Source organism: Nyctereutes procyonoides, unplaced genomic scaffold (genome assembly GCF_905146905.1).
Source record: "Nyctereutes procyonoides isolate TBG_1078 unplaced genomic scaffold, NYPRO_anot_genome, whole genome shotgun sequence".
Classification (NCBI taxonomy): domain Eukaryota; kingdom Metazoa; phylum Chordata; class Mammalia; order Carnivora; family Canidae; genus Nyctereutes; species Nyctereutes procyonoides.
In genome coordinates, this window is record NW_026575052.1 from 29,633,863 (window position 1) to 29,651,730 (window position 17,868).

The window sequence follows — 17,868 nt, forward strand, 5'->3', positions numbered from 1 at the left end:
ACCTGCAAAATCAATCTCGACACACTACTTTGGGTTTCTGTTGTTTCTGGTTCATCAAGCTAATATTCTATTTTTTTTGGACGCTTTTATTTTGTTTTGTTTTCCCTTCTTATATTTTATTCACAAATGCTGTGTCTGGAATGATGTTTTAAAATAATAAACTTATTGTGCCTTATCTTTTTCTCCCTTCCAATTTTTATTTATTGTACAAACATTGAAGGAAATCTATTATGCCAAAATCCATCAACTGTTTTGATTTTTCAATATTCTCTAGTTTCTTCCCATGTATATATACTTCTATAATTATTGTAATTGCTATAATGCAGTTATAATTTGGTTTTCCTTTTTTTTACAGGATATTTCATATAATTTAGAAAGCTTTCGAAATTATCACTCCCTATGCCTCATTCCTAAATGAGATATAACACATCAAACAAGTGAATGGTTAAACCATTTTGAAAGGGGGAAAAATCTACTTTCAACTGAAACGCGACTAGGGGAAAGGGCTGTGGTTTACCGCAATACTACATAAATGTCTTCAAAGTCAGCAATAAATCACTCACAACACATATTTTAAAGCTTATCTTCAGGTATCTGTGCCTTCCTAAATATACCAATCTTGCCTCAAAAAATTTTTATCTCACGTTAAACCTGACACCAACCAGTATCCCTATCAAGTATCTTACTTTATAAAAATAGCCTGCAAATGTCAACAGCATGAAGAAATTACTTCTTTTTAGGTATTTGCTAATCAATGTATTTACCACACACAAAACATATTCCACAAACCTAGTTCCGTTTCACTTAGGTAAACCATGAACACTCAGAGGCACAGCGTCTTCATCTTTAATATCAAATCATTCTGGAGTGTGTGAATATTAAATACAGTCTTATGTTTGAAAGTGCTTTGAAACTCCAGGGATACTACTTTTATTACAATTACCTTTTCTATTTCTCTTTGTGTAGCTCCTTCCTTTTTCAAACGTTCCTGCTCTACACACTTGGCATTGTAATTTTCCTTGGATTTCTGGAGGGCCTGAGTTATGCTTTGAATGGTTTGAACAGCTTCCAGAGTTCCTGCAACTTCTTCTTTAGTCTGAATGGTACAAAATGATTCATCAAAATGACTGAACTGCAAAACACTCAAATCTCTGATCAACTAATCCTTTAGCAGGAAAAAACAGATACCTTTTTATGAGATTTTACTTGTTCTTCTCCATACTTCTGAACTTCCTTTATTAATTCTTGTAATTTTCTAACAAGATCCAAGTGACAATTTGCTAATTTCTCTGTAGATGTTTTGAACACATCCCACACTGGTGCAAATGTTCTGAGGGAAAGAAAATGCAGGAATTATTTAATAAAAGAAAAATTGAAGACTCCAAAATAGAATCAACAGAAACAATGTGATATTCAGCAATTTTAATTAGACAAAATAAGAAATTAAAATAAATCACAAATGAAATGAGTGACAGGTTGACATTGATTTTTAATCCTTGGTTAATTAAAATATTTTTGAACCTTAATTACACAGAAATCCAGTTAAATATTTACCAAAGATTTGGCTATGGCCCTGTCTTAATTTTATCATACTATTTTCTGAGTTGATTTGGTTGGGTTTTTTTTTTGGGGGGGGGGGTCTTTAGGTCTTTTTTTTTTTTAAAGATTTTATTTATTAATGAGAAACAGAGAGAGAGAGAGAGAGAGAGAGAGAGGCAGAGACACAGGCAGAGGGAGAAGCAGGCTCCATGCAGGGAGCCCGATGTGGGACTCGATCCCGGGACCCCAGGATCAGGCCCTGGGCTGAAGGCGGCGCTGAACTGCTGAGCCACCCGGGCTGCACTGATTTGGTTATTTAGACTTGTATCAGAAGCCTTTCTGATCACTGTCTATTGTTAAAAATTAACTCGTTACCAATTTTAATTTGACTATTTAGTGCTCATTTAAAACTCTTCATCACAAAATAAAAGTTCCCCTGAATTCAAACATACAAAAGTCAAATGCACACATGATTTTATAAGAATCTTCATTATTAATAATCATTTGAGAATTATTTTAAAACTGTTACTTGAAATCTTGTTTCAGGTCATTTTATCTGTGTACTTTAACACTAAGACAGTTCTTAGTACATGGTGCATAATGCATGGCATACTTTCCTACCACTTTTTCTCAATATTGAGAATTTAGTATTTTCAGCAGGTGCAAGTATATCCAAGAATTGCTACATGATTATCTCCTGGATAATACTTAGGATGTCAATGAACTTAATCTGTTCAATAGGGAATAATCTTAGGGTAATTTTATCCTGTGTTTTCCTGGGGTACTACCCAAGATAATTTCAAAGCACCCGTTTCGCTCCAGGACCAGACTTCCACTAAAAAACAAATAGCATGAAGCAAAAGGTGGAGAAAATTATTATCCTAATATGCAGTCTGTCCCAATTACTACATTTCCTATCCAGTAAGAATGCTAAATCACAGTGATCATTTTAAGCAAAAGTAAAGAAGTTTAAAGAAGAAAGTTAAGATACTTAGAGCTGTTCTGATTAGATCTCACCTCGCACTTTAAAATCTAATCAGCATCAAATCTGGCAAGGAGTTACACGGAAAACTTTGGGAGTAAAAAAAAAGATAACTACAAAATATCCACTCACTATAGCACCAAAATACATTACTTCATGTAAGCCTGATACATGATAGTGTGGGTTTCACAAAGCAGGAAGATGGGAGTGTCCCTTTACCAAAAGATTCTTTACACCATAAAGAGATTCAACATGAGACTTCTTTAAGGACAGGCTTCTTTCTTTCTTTCTTTTTTAAAAAGATTTTATTTATTTATTCATGAGAGACACAGAGAGAGAGGCAGAGACACAGGCAGAGGGAGAGGGAGAAGCAGGCTCCATGCTGGAAGCCCAATGTGGGATTCGATCTTGGGCCTCCAAGATCACGCCCTAGGCTGAAGGCGGCACTAAACCACTGAGCAACCCGGGCTGCCCTAAGCACAGGTTTCTTGAAGGAAGGTCAAAAATCATTACATTTTTAAAAGTTTGATATACACAACTTTTTTCTGGTCAAGCAATACACATTAATGTATACTAAGCAATAAGAAATAAAATTGACAAGTCTGAAGTTATGTTTAAACAAAAAAATACAGAAAGGAAATTCAATTTAACTAAATATACATCAGTAAAACATTAATATTTAAAATCTTTGTCATAAGTGATGACAGTAACACATAAAATATTATTTATGAGAAACATGCATTCCAAAGAGAAACACTGCCAACATCTTTATTATCAGGAAACACAGTTGAAGTCAATCCATGTTTTTTCTATCTCCCACGTGATAACTAAAAATAATGAGAATTTCCTATAATAAAACCACAGTCGATAGTTTAAAGCCAGCTTCTGCTATTCCAGTTACCTTCTGGCCCTCCTACTGTGGTAATAAATAAACAAGAAATTATGTTTTAGAAGAGGTGTATGTACATAGAGGCTTCAGAAAAAGGAAATTGCCAGAAAAAAAGTGGAGAGATGGAAAAATAATTAAGAATGAGATTATATTGAAGGAGCAGAGGGCCAGAAAGAATGAGAAGACAACTGGGAGGAAAAAAAACAGCAATAGATGGCCATCATATAACAGTCCCCACTGTCCTCTAGGTAAAAACGGTGGCAGCTCCCAACGTTCCTAGCCATAGTACAGGGCAATAGAAGGTCCTCTCAGCTGCAATTGTCAGCACTTAATATAATGGACAGTGTGTTTTATAATGGACTCCTCTCTCCTCTTTATCTGGGCCACAATTTAGTGAGTTTTTTTTTTAAGATTTTATTTTTATTTATTCATGAGAGACACACAGAGAGAGAGAGAGGGAGGGTGGGGCAGACTCCATGCAGGGAGCCTGATGTGGGGCTCAATCCCAGGTCTCCAGGATCATGCCCCGGGCCGAAGGCAGGCACTAAACCCCTGAGCCACCTGGGCTGCTCTTAGTGAGATTTTTATTTAAATTCATCCAACCACACCATAGAATACTTTCATAAAAGGCATTCTTAACCAGTATTTTAGTTCACAGAACCATATGTGAATCTAATAATCAGTATAAATCCTCATTGTCAGAAACGTGAATACGAATGTAAAAATTCAGGGGATTCACAGATTCATCAGAATCCCAGATACAAAGAAATGTGTTACTATCACTATAAAAATCTTTATAAACATTAAATTATTTTAACATGTTATTTAAAACATATCCTTTCCCCAAATTTTAGATAATTAAAAAATATTAAATATTCCTCCTAGAGCTGTTGTGGTTTAAATCATACAATATTTCTTTCCCAAACTATTAAAGCCATGTAGCGTATCTTACTTTAAGTATATCTTATTTTAATATTCATTTTTCAAAGAACACATTTTCTCATTGCAAATTTTCAAGAGAAGGATTTAGTAAATCTATAAAATCACAGGAGATATTTTTAATGCACTGTAATCATTTCAATAAAGTTGGAGTTTCTAAAGATCATTGTTCAACAGATTTTAAGTGAACTTATAGAAAACTACAGTACCATGCATAACACACATTTATAACCTCAAAATTATACTATCGAATGACTATCTAGTTTAATAATGGGAAAAAATAGGTTTCATTTACTTTGACTGCATTAACTGATTCACCAAGTTCAATTATATTTTTTATCAAGAATTCATATGTAGATACATTTTAAATAAGTAAATTACATATAATTATACTTATGAACCATTATGTCTTCAACAAGAACCTAATATTCTCAAGAACTACGGCTAGGTCAACATTAAAAAAGAGTTTTTCAAAGAAATTAACTCACCCAAGTTGTGAATAATTGCTTGCGGATTTTGCTAGTTTTGTCATTGACCTGGAGTATGCCTCTTCTATTGTAGCTCTGTTAAATCAAATTTCCATAAGATAAGAGCTCTTAAACACATAGAAAAATTATCAAAATATAATTAAAACTATAGAAACAAAAAATCCAAATTATATATTAAACATAAGTAGTTACTGGGGTGCCCAGTTCACTCAGTCAGTAGATCATTCAACTCTTCATCTCAGGGTCATGAGTTCAAGCCCTATGTTGGGTATAGAGCTTACTTTTAAAAAAAAAAAAAGTAGGTATGTGGTCATGAATTTCTGGCCTATCCTTAAATGCCCATTGTGCACATCTATTTAAAGAACTAATCTGGTATAGAACTAAAAAAAATTTGTACCAACAAAAATACTTAAAATCATTACTCTATTTTTAATATACCAGTGGTTATGTGAACAAGTACAAGAACACCGCTTCTTATATTCCATTTCTCTGTAAACTAATTCAGTGCGAATGTCATTTGCATTTAATACTTCTTAGTGTACTTAATAGTTTTATTATTCTTTAATACTGTGATTTCACTTATTATGCATATTTAAGAGAACAAAAAACTGAGGATTGTCATTTGGCCAAAACCAAATAAAATTATTATCAAGTCTGAGGTCCTGAATTCAAGGTTTAAGCTATTTTGTGATTAGACTGAAAATACAAATATTTCACACTAGAATACTGTGTTTTATATAGCTACTATTTAGCACGTAGGACTTTAAGCTTAAAAAAATCAACCAAAACCATTAAATATGCAAGAAAAAAATTTTTCCCATAGACACATAATCTCAAATACAAAATATGAGATTTTTTCTGAACCTCTTAACACAAGAAAAGTTAGGTTCTATCGTAACTCTCCCATAACTACCCTGTCCCTTCTCAATATGGACTACCCATAACAGAAATGGTCTACAAACCACCATGGCCCTTCCATCTACTTTGGTAGGTCCAACTACCTTTTTGCTTTAAACGTCCAAATCCAGATCTCTACACTGTTCTTACATCAAATCATCAGTTTAGTATCTAAATGCCTCAAACGTAACTCGGTAGGGATCTTAAGCCCCTCAAACTCAGAATATTCAAACCACACTTATCTTCAAACTCATCTGCAATCCCATGCCCACAAAACCCAGCTCTAACAAAAATGAACTATTAACAGTAACTGGAACTGTGCCTTTTTTTGCACCTTTAAAGTTCTGATGTCTTTTTAATATATCGTATCACAAAGGTGGTACTTTGATCACCTAAAAAAAATGTTAATACAGAAAAAAATTAGTATCTCAATGGCTAAGTTTAACAGCAAAAAAGTGGCTTAATCTGTAACAGTAAACTGATTAAAAAAAAAAAAAAAAAAAAAAACAAACTCCTGATGAGGAAAACCAGAAAAATACAGAGAAAAAGGGACTAAACTATAAGGCATCAGAGAGCTCAGGAAGCAAGTAAGAATGAGAAGGATAGATCTACGGGAAGGATATCTAGAGAAGTCAGATATCAGGTGATTAGCTTTTCCCTGGGGGGCATCTAGAAGCAGCAGCTGAGACTAAAAAGGGAGCAGAGTTTTTCAATGCTTCACAGGGTAAGGGAGACAAAACTAGATTCAGACTTACCAAAGATGAGAAGCATGGGAAATCTCATGTCTTCTGAGACTCAAGGAGTAAAAAACATAAGTAGGCAAGCTCTCAAAGGGACTACCAACAGTACCTTTTCAAACCCTGATACTGGATCCTGTATGGAGGTCATATACACACTCATAAAACCTTCAGACATAAGCAAATAAGACAAATGAACAAAACCCAGGAGGAACAAATTAGCAATGTTCCAAATGCTGAGAATGTCAAGCTGAGATTTTATGAGTTTATATATTATCTTTAAGGAGACAGCACATTAAATCAAGAATTTCAGGGGAACCTGGCTGGCTCAGTCAGTAGAACATGTGACTCTTGATCTCAGGATCCTGAATTCAAGCCCCACATTGGGTGCAGAGTGTACAGGTGTATAGATAGATACATATAAAATATAAATAATGAATAAAATATAAATAAAGAATTTCAGTCAAGAAATGGAAGTCATTTTTAAAAAGTGAAGTAAAAGCAGAGCAAATTTGAAAAGAGACACAAATTCTGTATCTGAAAAATATCAAAAATTATTATCTTGGGCACCTGGGTGGCTCAGTCAGTTAAGCATCTACCTTCAGCTCTTCAGCTCAGGTCAGGATCCCAGGGTCCTGGGATAAAAGCCCTGTATTGGGCTCCCTGTTTAGCGGGAGTCTGCTTCTTCCTCTACTCCCTCCCTCCTGCTCGTGATCTCTCTCTTACATTGTCTCTCAAATAAATAAAATCTTAAAAAAAAAAATTTAAAATCATGGGGTTAAATAGCAGATTCAATACACTATGGTAAGAATTAATAAACAGGAAGAGAAGAGAGAAGACTCTATCCTGGTATCAAGCTCAGAGAGACAAAAGAGGGATCCCTGGGTGGCTCAGCGGTTTGGCATCTGCCTTTGGCTCAGGGTGTGATCCTGGAGTCCCGGGATGGAAACCCACATCCGGCTCCCTGCACGGAGCCTGCTTCTCCCTCTGCCTGTGTCTCTGCCTCTCTCTGTGTCTTTCATGAATAGATAAAAATCTTAAAAAAAAAAAAAAAAAAGACAAAGAGTGGAAAAGAGAGAAGAGAAATGGAAGAATGGAAAACACAGAAAGGACAAAGTAAAAAAATCTAATGTGTAAAGGGAAAAAACATTTCCAGAGATAATGACGAACCATGTTCCAAAGCTGACAAAAGATATCAAACAACATATCCAAGTAGCCCAACAAACCCTAAGAGGATAAATAAAAAGAAATCTATACTTCATCAAATAGTAAAGCTATGTCTATTCCTAGGTATCATATGTTTACACACAGGTGAAAACTGCTGAAAATGAAAGGCTAAAAGAAAATATTAAAAGCAGCTAAACCCTTCCTACCACCAAATGTTACCTTTAAAGAAGCAAAAATTACTCACAGCTAACATCTCAACAGTAGATACTAGAATTAATTTTTTTAAAATGCAGTGAAATGCAAAACTGTGAAAATCCTAGAAGATAACGTAAGAGAGAAGACCCAGAAGACCCTGGGCATGGTGATGTCTTTTCAGATGAACAACAAAGGTAAAAATCTATGACAGAAATCAATAATAAGTTGGACTTCATTATAATTAAAAATTTCTGCTCTGTGAAAAACAACGTCAAGAAAATGAAAAGCCAATAAAAAAAAAAAAGAAAATGAAAAGCCATAGACTGGGAGAAACTACTACAAATGATACATCTGAAAAAGTATTATTACCTCAAATATACAAAGAACTCTTTAAATTGAACAATAAGACAACAATCTGATTAAAAAATGGGCCAATGACCTCAAAAGATAGCTCACAAAAAAAAAAGATATACAGGTGGCAAATAAGCATATGAAAAGATGCTACACACACACACAAAAAAGAAAAGATGCTACACATTATATGTCATCAAGGAAATGTAAATTAAAACAAGATACAACTACATACCCATTAGAAGGACCAAAGTCTAAACCACTGAGAAAATCAAATACTATCAAGGATGTGGAGCAAAGAAATTCTCATTCATGGCTGATAGAAATGCAAAATGATACAGTCATTTTGGCAGTTACTTACAAAACTAAACATATTTTTACTGTATAATCCAGCAAAGGAATTCTTTGGTATCTACCCAAAAGAGTTGGAAAGTTATGTCCACACAAAAATCCACAAATACTTAGGGCACCTTTATTCATTACTACCAAAACTTGGAAGCAGCCAACATACTGTTTGATAGGTAAATGGATAAACTGGTACATACAAACAATAGAATATTATTCAATACTAAAAGAGATGGGTCACCAAGGCATGAAAAGATATTAAGGCACCTTAAATGCATATTACTAAGTGAAAGAAACCAATCTGAAAGTCTATTACATACTGTATAATTTCAACTATATGACATTTGGAAAAGGCAAAACTATGAAAACAATGAAAAATAACACAAACAATTCCTAAGACAGTGAAAATACTCTACGTAATACTGGAACAATGGATACATACCATTATTTGTCCAAACCACATAATGTACAATACTAAGGGTGAATCCCAAGGGAAAACAATGGACTTTGGGTGATTATAATGTGCCAATGTAGGTACATCCTTGGTTAAAAAAAAAAAAAAATGTACCATACTCCAGAGGGGTGGGAAGATGGACAAAATAGGTGAAGGGGATTAAGAGATACAAACTTACAGTACACAATAAATAAATTATAGGTATGAAAAGTACAGAATCGGGGGGGCACCTGGGTAGCTCAGTGCTTGAGTGTCTGCCTTTGGCTCAGGGCATGATCCCAGATCTCAATCCTAGGATTGAGGCCCACACATCAGGCTTCCCTCTCATGAATAAATAAAATCTTCAAAAAAAAAAAAAAGGAAAAGTACAACATTGCGAACAGAGCCAACAATATTGGAATAACTCTGGATAGTGACAGAGGTAACCACACTTACAGTGGTGAGCCTTCTCTAATGTACAGAATTGCAAATTCCCTATGTTGTATGCCTGAAACTAATATAAATTTGTATGTCAACTATACATCAATTAAAAATTTCTTAAATAATAATTTTTTTAAATAAGAAATTTTAAAAAATGTTTTAAATATACCATTCTGGTGAAGGATGTTCAAAATAGGGGAGGCTATGCATGTGTAGGAGCAGAGATAAATGGGAAATCTCCATATCTTCCTCTCAATTTTGTTGTAAACCTAGGATAACCACTAAAAGAAAAAGTAAAAGAGGAAATTACTTCTAAACTAATAGAAGAAAAGATAATTTTTAAAAGGCCAAAAAGAAAGAAGAGGAAAAAATAAAACATAAATAGGATACATAGATAACAAATACTAAAATAACATAGAGTCTGGCAACCTACAGCACCATCAGCCAAATATGGCCCATTACACTAAGTGAAATAAGTCTGACAAATACCATAAAGTATTCCACTTATGTGAAATCTAAAAAATAAATGATCAAACAACACAAAAAAACATAAACAGACCTATAGATACAGAGAACAAACTGGCGATTGCCGAAGGAGAGGTAAGAGAAGGGATGAGGGGGAAAGGACAATATGGGTTAAGGAGAGGGAAAAGGGTATATAGGCTTCCACTTATGGAATGAGTAAGTCATATGAATGAAGCATACAGAGGGAATAGGGTCAAAAGTACTGTGGTAGCACCGTATGGTAATAGACAGTAGCTACACTGTGGTGAGCACAGCATGTACAGCTGTCCAATCACTATGTCGTATACCTGAAACTAATGTAAACATATGTGTGAACCACACTTCAATTTAAAAAAAGAATCTGTATCCACCTACTAACATGGGTTTGAATATATAAAAGCAAAAATTGACAGAAGTACTGGATAAATAGAAAAATCACAATCAAAATGAAAGATTTTCAATAGAACTCTCTTGGGAACCGATAAAATGGGTAGGATTAAAATAAAACAAAAACCAGTAGAGACAGATTAGAACTGAACAACAGAATGCACAAACTTAAATACATATAGGCAACAAATGCAAAATACAGCCTTTTCAGGTACATGCAGGTATTTGCCAAAATTGACTCTATCCTGGTCTGTAACCTAAGTGTCAACAAATTTCAAAACACTGAATTCATACAGAGTATGTTCTCTAACTACATGTAATTAAGCATAAATATATACCTTTAAAAATCACATATTTGGAATTTTAGAAATATACTTCGAAATAACCCAGAGAGGCAAGAAAAAAAGCACAAGGAAACTTAGAATATCTTTAAACAAAATATAATGAAAATCCTATTACTCAAAACTAGTGAGGCACAACAAAGCAATGTTTGAGGGAGATTTACAGACTTTAATGAATATATCAAAAATGAAAAAAGGGGGCAGCCCCGGTGGCACAGCGGTTTGGCGCCGCCTGCAGGGTGTGATCCTGAAGACCCAGGATCGAGTCCGGCATCGGGCTCCCTGCATGTAGCCTGCTTCTCCCTCTGCCTATGTCTCCGCCTCTCTCTCTCTCTCTCTCTGTGTCTCTCATGAATAAATAGATAAGATCTTAAAAAAAAAAAATGAAAAAAGGTTGGGACGCCTGGCTGGCTCAGTTGGTGAAGTATGCAACTCTTGATCTCGGGGTTGTGAGTTTGAGTCCCACGTTGGGTATAGAGATTACTTAAAACAATAAAAATCTTTGGGATATCTGGATGGCTCAGCAGTTGAGCCTTTGGCCTAGGGCATGATCCTGGAGTCCCGGGATCGAGTCCTGCACTGGGCTCCTTGCCTGGAGCCTATTTCTCACTCTGCCTATGTCTCTGCCTCTCCCTGTGTGTCTCTCATGAATAAATAAAATCTTTTAAAAAATAAAAATAAAATCTAAAAAAAAAAAAAGAAAGATGAAAAAAGGCTGAAAATCATTGTCAAATATCCGTCTCAAAATTAGAAAAACAGCAAATTGAACACAAAGTAAAAGGAAATAAGGAACAGAAAGTTAATGAAATAGAAAATAAATATACAAAAAGGGTCAGCAAAGCCAAAAGATTTTTATAAAAATTTTTATACAAATTATTAAACCAACAAGCAACAAATGAAACTGATCATAAAATATAGAGAAGGCACAAATAACCAAAATAAGGAATGAAAAGGGGACATCTAGTACAGATCCAGCACACATTTATAAAGTTCATAAAAGGGAGCACCTGGCTGGTTCAGTCAGCGCGCACAACTCTCTATCTCAAGGTCATGAGTTTCAAGCCTCATGTTGGGCACAGAACCTACTTAAAAATAAATAGACAGATAAATAAATAAAAATAAAAGTCCGGGGATCAAAAAAAAAAAAAAAAAAAAAGTCCGGGGATCCCTGGGTGGTTCAGCGGTTTGGAGCCTGCCTTTGGCCCAGGACGTGATCCTGGAGTCCCGGGACCGAGTCCCACATCAGGCTCCCTGTATGGAGCCTGCTTCTCCCTCTGCCTATGTCTCTGCCTCTCGCTCTCTCTGTGTCTCTCATGAATAAATAAATAAAATCTTTAAAAAATAAAAATAAAATAAAATAAATAAAAATAAAAGTCCATAAGAGGACATTAAGAGTAAGTTTTTTCTAACAAATCTGAAAATGTAGATGAGGGATACCTGGCTGGCTCAGTCAGTAGATCATGCAACTCTTGATCTCAGGGTCATGGGTTCAAGACCCATTTTGGGCATGTAGCCTACTTAAAATAAAAATGAAAAAAAAAATTTTTTTTAAATGTGGATGAGGGCAGCCTGGGTGGCTCAGTGTTTTAGTGCCTGCCTTCAGCCCAGGGCGTGATCCTGAAGACCCGGGATCGAGTCCCACGTCGGGCTCCCTCCGTGGAGCCTGCTTCTCCCTCTGCCTGTGTCTCTGCCTCTCTCTCTCTCTGTGTCTCTCATGAATAAATAAATAAAATCTTTAAAAAAAAGAAAGAAAATGTAGATGAAATAATTCCTTAAAAATATAACTTATCAGGGTGCCCAGGTGGCTCAGTCAGTTGAACAGCAGACTCTTGATTTTGGCTCAGGTCATGGTCTCAGGATTATGGTGGAGCCAGCCACCCTACATACACACTCAGCAGAGAGTCCACTTCTCTCCTTCTCCCTCCATCCCTCCCCTCATTCATGTGTGGACACATTTTCCCTAAAATAAATAAATCTTTAAGTGTATATACGTAAAACTTATCAAACTCATTGAAAAACTGGAATATCTGAGTAATCCTGTAAGGACTGAAAAATTAAGTATGTAATTTGAAACATTCCTAGAAAGATGATTCTACCAGCAAAATCTATGAAATACATAAAGAAGAAACTATAGTATTCCACAAATATTTTCAAAGAATAAAAAAATGAAGTATACTCCCAATTCATTGTATAAGGCCAACTAATCTGGATACCAAAACCTAAGAAGAGTTAGATAAAGGAATTTTTCAGGCCACTATCTATCACAAATATAGATGCTAAAATCCTAAATAAAATAGCAAAGTGATCCACTAATATACAAAAATGATAATATATAAGGGCAGCCCGGTTAGCTCAGCAGTTTCATACCGCCTTCAGCTCATGGCCTGATCCTGGAGTCCCGGGATCGAGTCCCGCGTCGGGCTCCCTGCATGGAGCCTGCTTCTCCCTCTGCCTGTGTCTCTGCCTCTCTCTCTCTCTCTCTCTCTCTCTCTCTCTGTGTGTGTCTCTCATTAATGAGTAAGTAAAATCTTTAAAAATGATAATATATCTCCACCAAGTAGAGTTTATACAGGAATAAGAAGTTAGTCTAACATTCAAACTTCAGTGTAATACAGTTCTTAACGAGATGCCTGGGTGGCTCGGTGGTTGAGCGTCTGCCTTTGGCTTAGGGCATGATCCCACGGTCCCAGGATCGAGTCCCACGTCTGGCTCCCTGCATGGAGCCTATTTCTCCCTCTGCCTGTGTCTCTACCTCTCTCTGTTTCTTATGAATAAATAAAATCCTAAAAAAAAAAAAAAAAATCAGCTTTTAACAAGGAGGAAAAAAAGAAAAAAAATCTTAATAGATACATGAAAAGCATTTGATCAAAGTCAACAACCATTCATAATTTAAAAAAAAAAAAGTAGAAAACAGTAAACAAATGGGAATCTCCATTATCTCCATATCCTGGGATTGAGCTCCATATTGGGCTCCCTGCTCAGAGGGGAGTCTGCTTCTTCCTCCTCCTCTGCACCTCTTCCTGCTCATGCTCTGTTTCTCTCAAATAAACAAATAAAATCTTTAAAAAAAAAATACTGAAATAAATATGAGACTAGGAACAGGACCAGACGCCTGCCATCATCATTTCTATTCAGCATTATACCTGAGGTATTAGCCAATATGGTAAGTCAAGAAAAACCAAAAGGTATGAGGACTGGAAAGGGATATACAAAACTGTCATTTTGTACAAGATGATTATACACACAGAAAATCCCCAACAATCTACAGATAAATTGTCAGAATAAGCAAAGACTAACAGATTGCTGGGCACAAAGTCAATATATAAAAATCAAGTACATTTATATATAAATTTGCAACACCGGGCAGCCCAGGTGGCTCAGCGGTTTGGCACCACCTTTGGCCCAGGATGGAACCCTGGAGACCTGGGATCAAGTCCCACATCGGGCTCCCTACATGGAACCTGCTTCTCCCTCTGTCTGAGTCTTTCCCTCTCTTTCTCTCTGTGTCTCTCATGAATAAATAAGATCTTTAAAAAAAAAAAATGAATTTGCAACACCTTACAAACAAACTGCTTTCATCCAAAATATCTAAAGAGCTCCTTCAGGGGATCCCTGGGTGGCGCAGCGGTTTGGCGCCTGCCTTTGGCCCAGGGCGCAATCCTGGAGACCCGGGATCGAATCCCACGTCGGGCTCCCGATGCATGGAGCCTGCTTCTCCCTCTGCCTGTGTCTCTGCCTCTCTGTCTCTGTGACTATCATAAATTAAAATAAAAAAATAAAAATTAAAAAAAATAAAATAAAATAAAGAGCTCCTTCAATTTATTCTTTAAAGAGGGGGAGGAGAACAAGAAAAAAAAAACACCAGAAATGAACAGGGGGGTGTCCGGGTGACTCAGTTGGTTGAATGTCCCACTCTTACTTCCAGCTCAGGTCATGATCTCATGGATCCTGGGATCCAGCCCTGCACTGGATCCACACTCAGCAGAGAGTCTGCTTGAGGAGTCTATCCCTCTTGCTCTTTCCCACACTGCATGCGTGTGTGTGCCCACTCTCTCTCCCTCTCTCAAATACTTTATTAAAAAAAGAGATAAAGAGGTACTTCATAAAACAGAAAATGCAAATGACCAATAAACATATGAAAGGATGCTCAAGCTCATTATCATCAAGAAAATGTAAAAAATCACAATGAGCAGGCTCCCTACATGGAGCCTACTTCTCCCTCTGCCTGTGTCTCTGCCTCTCTCTCTTCCTGTGTCTCTATGAATAAATAAATAAAATCTTTTTAAAAAATTAATTAAATAAAATAAAATCACAATGAGATACAGGTATCCCTCACCATCTCTAAGTTCAGCCTTCCCATGAAACCTTTCAAAAGCCAAATGGCATAAAGCAAAGAAGCAATTACCATTAATTTATATGGAAAAATTTCTGAGCTTTACTGGACCCAAAAAATACCCCTCTTAGGCTTTTCTGATATCGCAGGACACATCTTGCTAACAGATGCACAAAATAAACTGAGGTAAGGCACAGATGCTCACACAGTTCAAAACTACAGCAGCTTGATGCTGAGATGCTGAGCACAGCTGGAAAGGAAGAAGCCTGCCAGTGGCACTTTCATTGTGTGCACTGCCTCCAGAAAGGCTCACTGCAAAACAAACGCCAAATGCTATTTTCCCATTTCGGTATTTTGCAAAAACCCAAATCCTCTTCAGATTTTTCCCGGTTAGCAAAAAAAAAGCACTAATGTCGATATTTCCTAAGAGCAAAATGACGTAACACAAACCTCTGAAAAGTGAGGGAAACATGTACTACTACTTATCAGAATGATTCAAATTAAAAGACGAGCGATACCAAGTGGCAATGAGGACATTGAATGACTAGAACTCTGAAACAAGGTTGCTGCTGGTGTAAACTGGTACAACCACCCTGGAAAATTCTTTGGCATTACCTACAACAGTTACACATACATAACTCTATGACCTGGCAATTCTACTCTAGGGCATATACCTAATATAAATATGTGTGGCAAGACCCATGTGCAAGAATATTCAAAGCAAAGTTACTTGTAATAGCAAAAACTAGAAATAACCCAAATTACCAAGCAGGCCTACCCACAAAATAGCTTTATTCAAATCAAATTACCTTGATTTTTTTTTAAAGATTTTTTTTTAAGATTTTATTTATTCATGAGACACACAGAGAGGGAGAGAGAGAGAGAGGCACAGACACAGGCAGAGGGAGAATCAGGCTCCATGCAGGGAGCCCGATGTGGGACTCGATCCCGGGACTCCAGGATCATGCCCTGAACCAAAGGCAGGCGCTTAACTGCTGAGCCATCCAGGCATCCCATATTCTCAGTCTTAAAGACAACACATTTTAGAAATTTGCAGATTTTCAAAATACATACTTATACTTCTTTAAAATAAAACTCAGAGGGGCACATGCCTGGCTCAGCTGATAGAGCATGCAACTCTTGATCTCAGGGTTGTGAGTTCAAGCCCCACATTGGGTGTGGAGCCCACTTAAAATCTAAATCAATCAATCAATCATAATTAAACTACAAATTCAAAAACCTTAAGCTTTTCAAATTATTTTAGCATGTTTCATGATGTTTGTTTAAAATGGTAATATTTTGCAGATGGTGGCTACAGAGGGGGTGAGGGAGGCTGCGCAGGACAGCAAGTCCTGCTGGAGCCAGAGCTGGAGCCCCAGCCGCCCCAGTACCAGCCCCAGCCGCAGGAAGAAGCCATGCAGCTGAGCTGGGAGAAGCAGTGGCATCCCCCATGGACGACGCGTTCCTGAGCCTGGACTCGCCCACCTATGTCCTGTACAGGCCCAGAACAGAATGGGCTGATAGAGATACAGTGCCGCAGAACGATGGCCCCAATCCAATGGTCCGGATCATTTATAGTGAAAAATTTAGAGATGTGTACGATTATTTCCGGATCATTCTGCAGTGTGATGAAAGAAGTGAACGAGCTTTTAAAGTCAGCAGAGATGCTACTGAGTTAAATGCAGCCAATTATACAGTGTGGCATTTTCGGAGAGTTCTCTTGAAGTCACTTCAAAAGCACCTAAATGAAGAAATGAACTACATCACTGCAATAATTGAGAAACAGCCCCAAAACTATCAAGTTTGGCATCACAGGCGAGTATTAATGGAATGGCTACAAGATCCATCTCAGGAGCTTGAGTTTATTGCGGATATTCTTATCAGGATGCAAAGAATTATCAAGCCTGGCAACATCAACAATGGGTTATCCAGGAATTTAAACTTTGGGATAATCTGCAGTACATAGACCAGGTTCCTTTTTTTTTTTTTTTTAAGATTTTATTTACTTATTCATGAGAGACACAGAGAGAGGCAAAGACACAGGCAGAGGGAGAAGCAGGCTCCCTGTGGGGAGCCTGATGTGGGACTCAATCCCAGGACCCCAGGGTCACGGCCTGAGCTGAAGGCAGACGCTCAACTGCTGAGCCACCGAGGCACCCCTGTAGACCAGGTTCTTAAAGAGGATATAATAACTCTGTCTGAAACCAAAGATATTTCATAATTTTTTTAAAGATTTTATTTATTCATTCATGAGATACACAGAGAGAGGGAGAGAGAGTCAGAGAGAGAAGCAGGTTCCACGCACGGAGTCCGACGTGGAACTCGATCCCAGGACTCCAGGATCACACCCTGGGCCAAACGCAGGCGCCAAACCGTTGAGCCACCCAGGGATCCCCTACTTCACAATTTCTAACACCACTGGCTACAATGATAGTGCTATGCTGGAGAGGGAAGTCCAGTACACTCTGGAAATGATCAAACAAATACCACATAATGAGAGTGCACGCAACTATTTGAAAGGGATTTTACAGGATCCTGGTCTTTCCAAATATCCCAATCGTTAAACCAGTGATTTGATTTGCAACCAAGTCATAGTTCCCCCTACCTGATTGCCTTTCTCATGGACATCTATGAAGACATGCTAGAAAACTAATGTGACAAGGAGAACAATCTCAATAAAGCATTAGAGTTGTGTGAAATTCTAGCTAAAGAAAAGGACTCTATAAGAAAGGAATATTGGAGATATACTGGAAGATCCCTTCAAAGCAAACACAGCACAGAGTAACCCACCAACAAATGTACAGCAATAACACCATCTGGAATAACTCAATGGAATGCTTTTATTTTTTTAAGAGACTCTAATGCAGGAGTTTAAAGCGATCATTCCCGGGATCCCTGGG

The 17,868-nt window shown here is 37.0% G+C and overlaps 1 protein-coding gene and 1 pseudogene across 2 annotated transcripts in view; one reads left to right on the forward strand and one right to left on the reverse strand.

The window, feature by feature from the left end:
* Positions 1-17,868, reverse strand: part of FCHO2 (FCH and mu domain containing endocytic adaptor 2) — a 115,871-nt gene that overhangs the window by 81,692 nt on the left and 16,311 nt on the right. For both annotated transcript variants that reach the window (XM_055331364.1, XM_055331363.1), the window contains exons 3-5: positions 4,838-4,912; positions 1,189-1,330; positions 944-1,096 (exon numbers count right to left, since the gene is read on the reverse strand). In XM_055331364.1, coding sequence (XP_055187339.1) covers positions 944-1,096; positions 1,189-1,330; positions 4,838-4,912 — 370 coding nt within the window. The remainder of the gene's footprint in view (positions 1-943; positions 1,097-1,188; positions 1,331-4,837; positions 4,913-17,868) is intronic.
* On the forward strand, positions 16,290-17,778 carry LOC129513432 (protein farnesyltransferase/geranylgeranyltransferase type-1 subunit alpha-like; annotated as a pseudogene).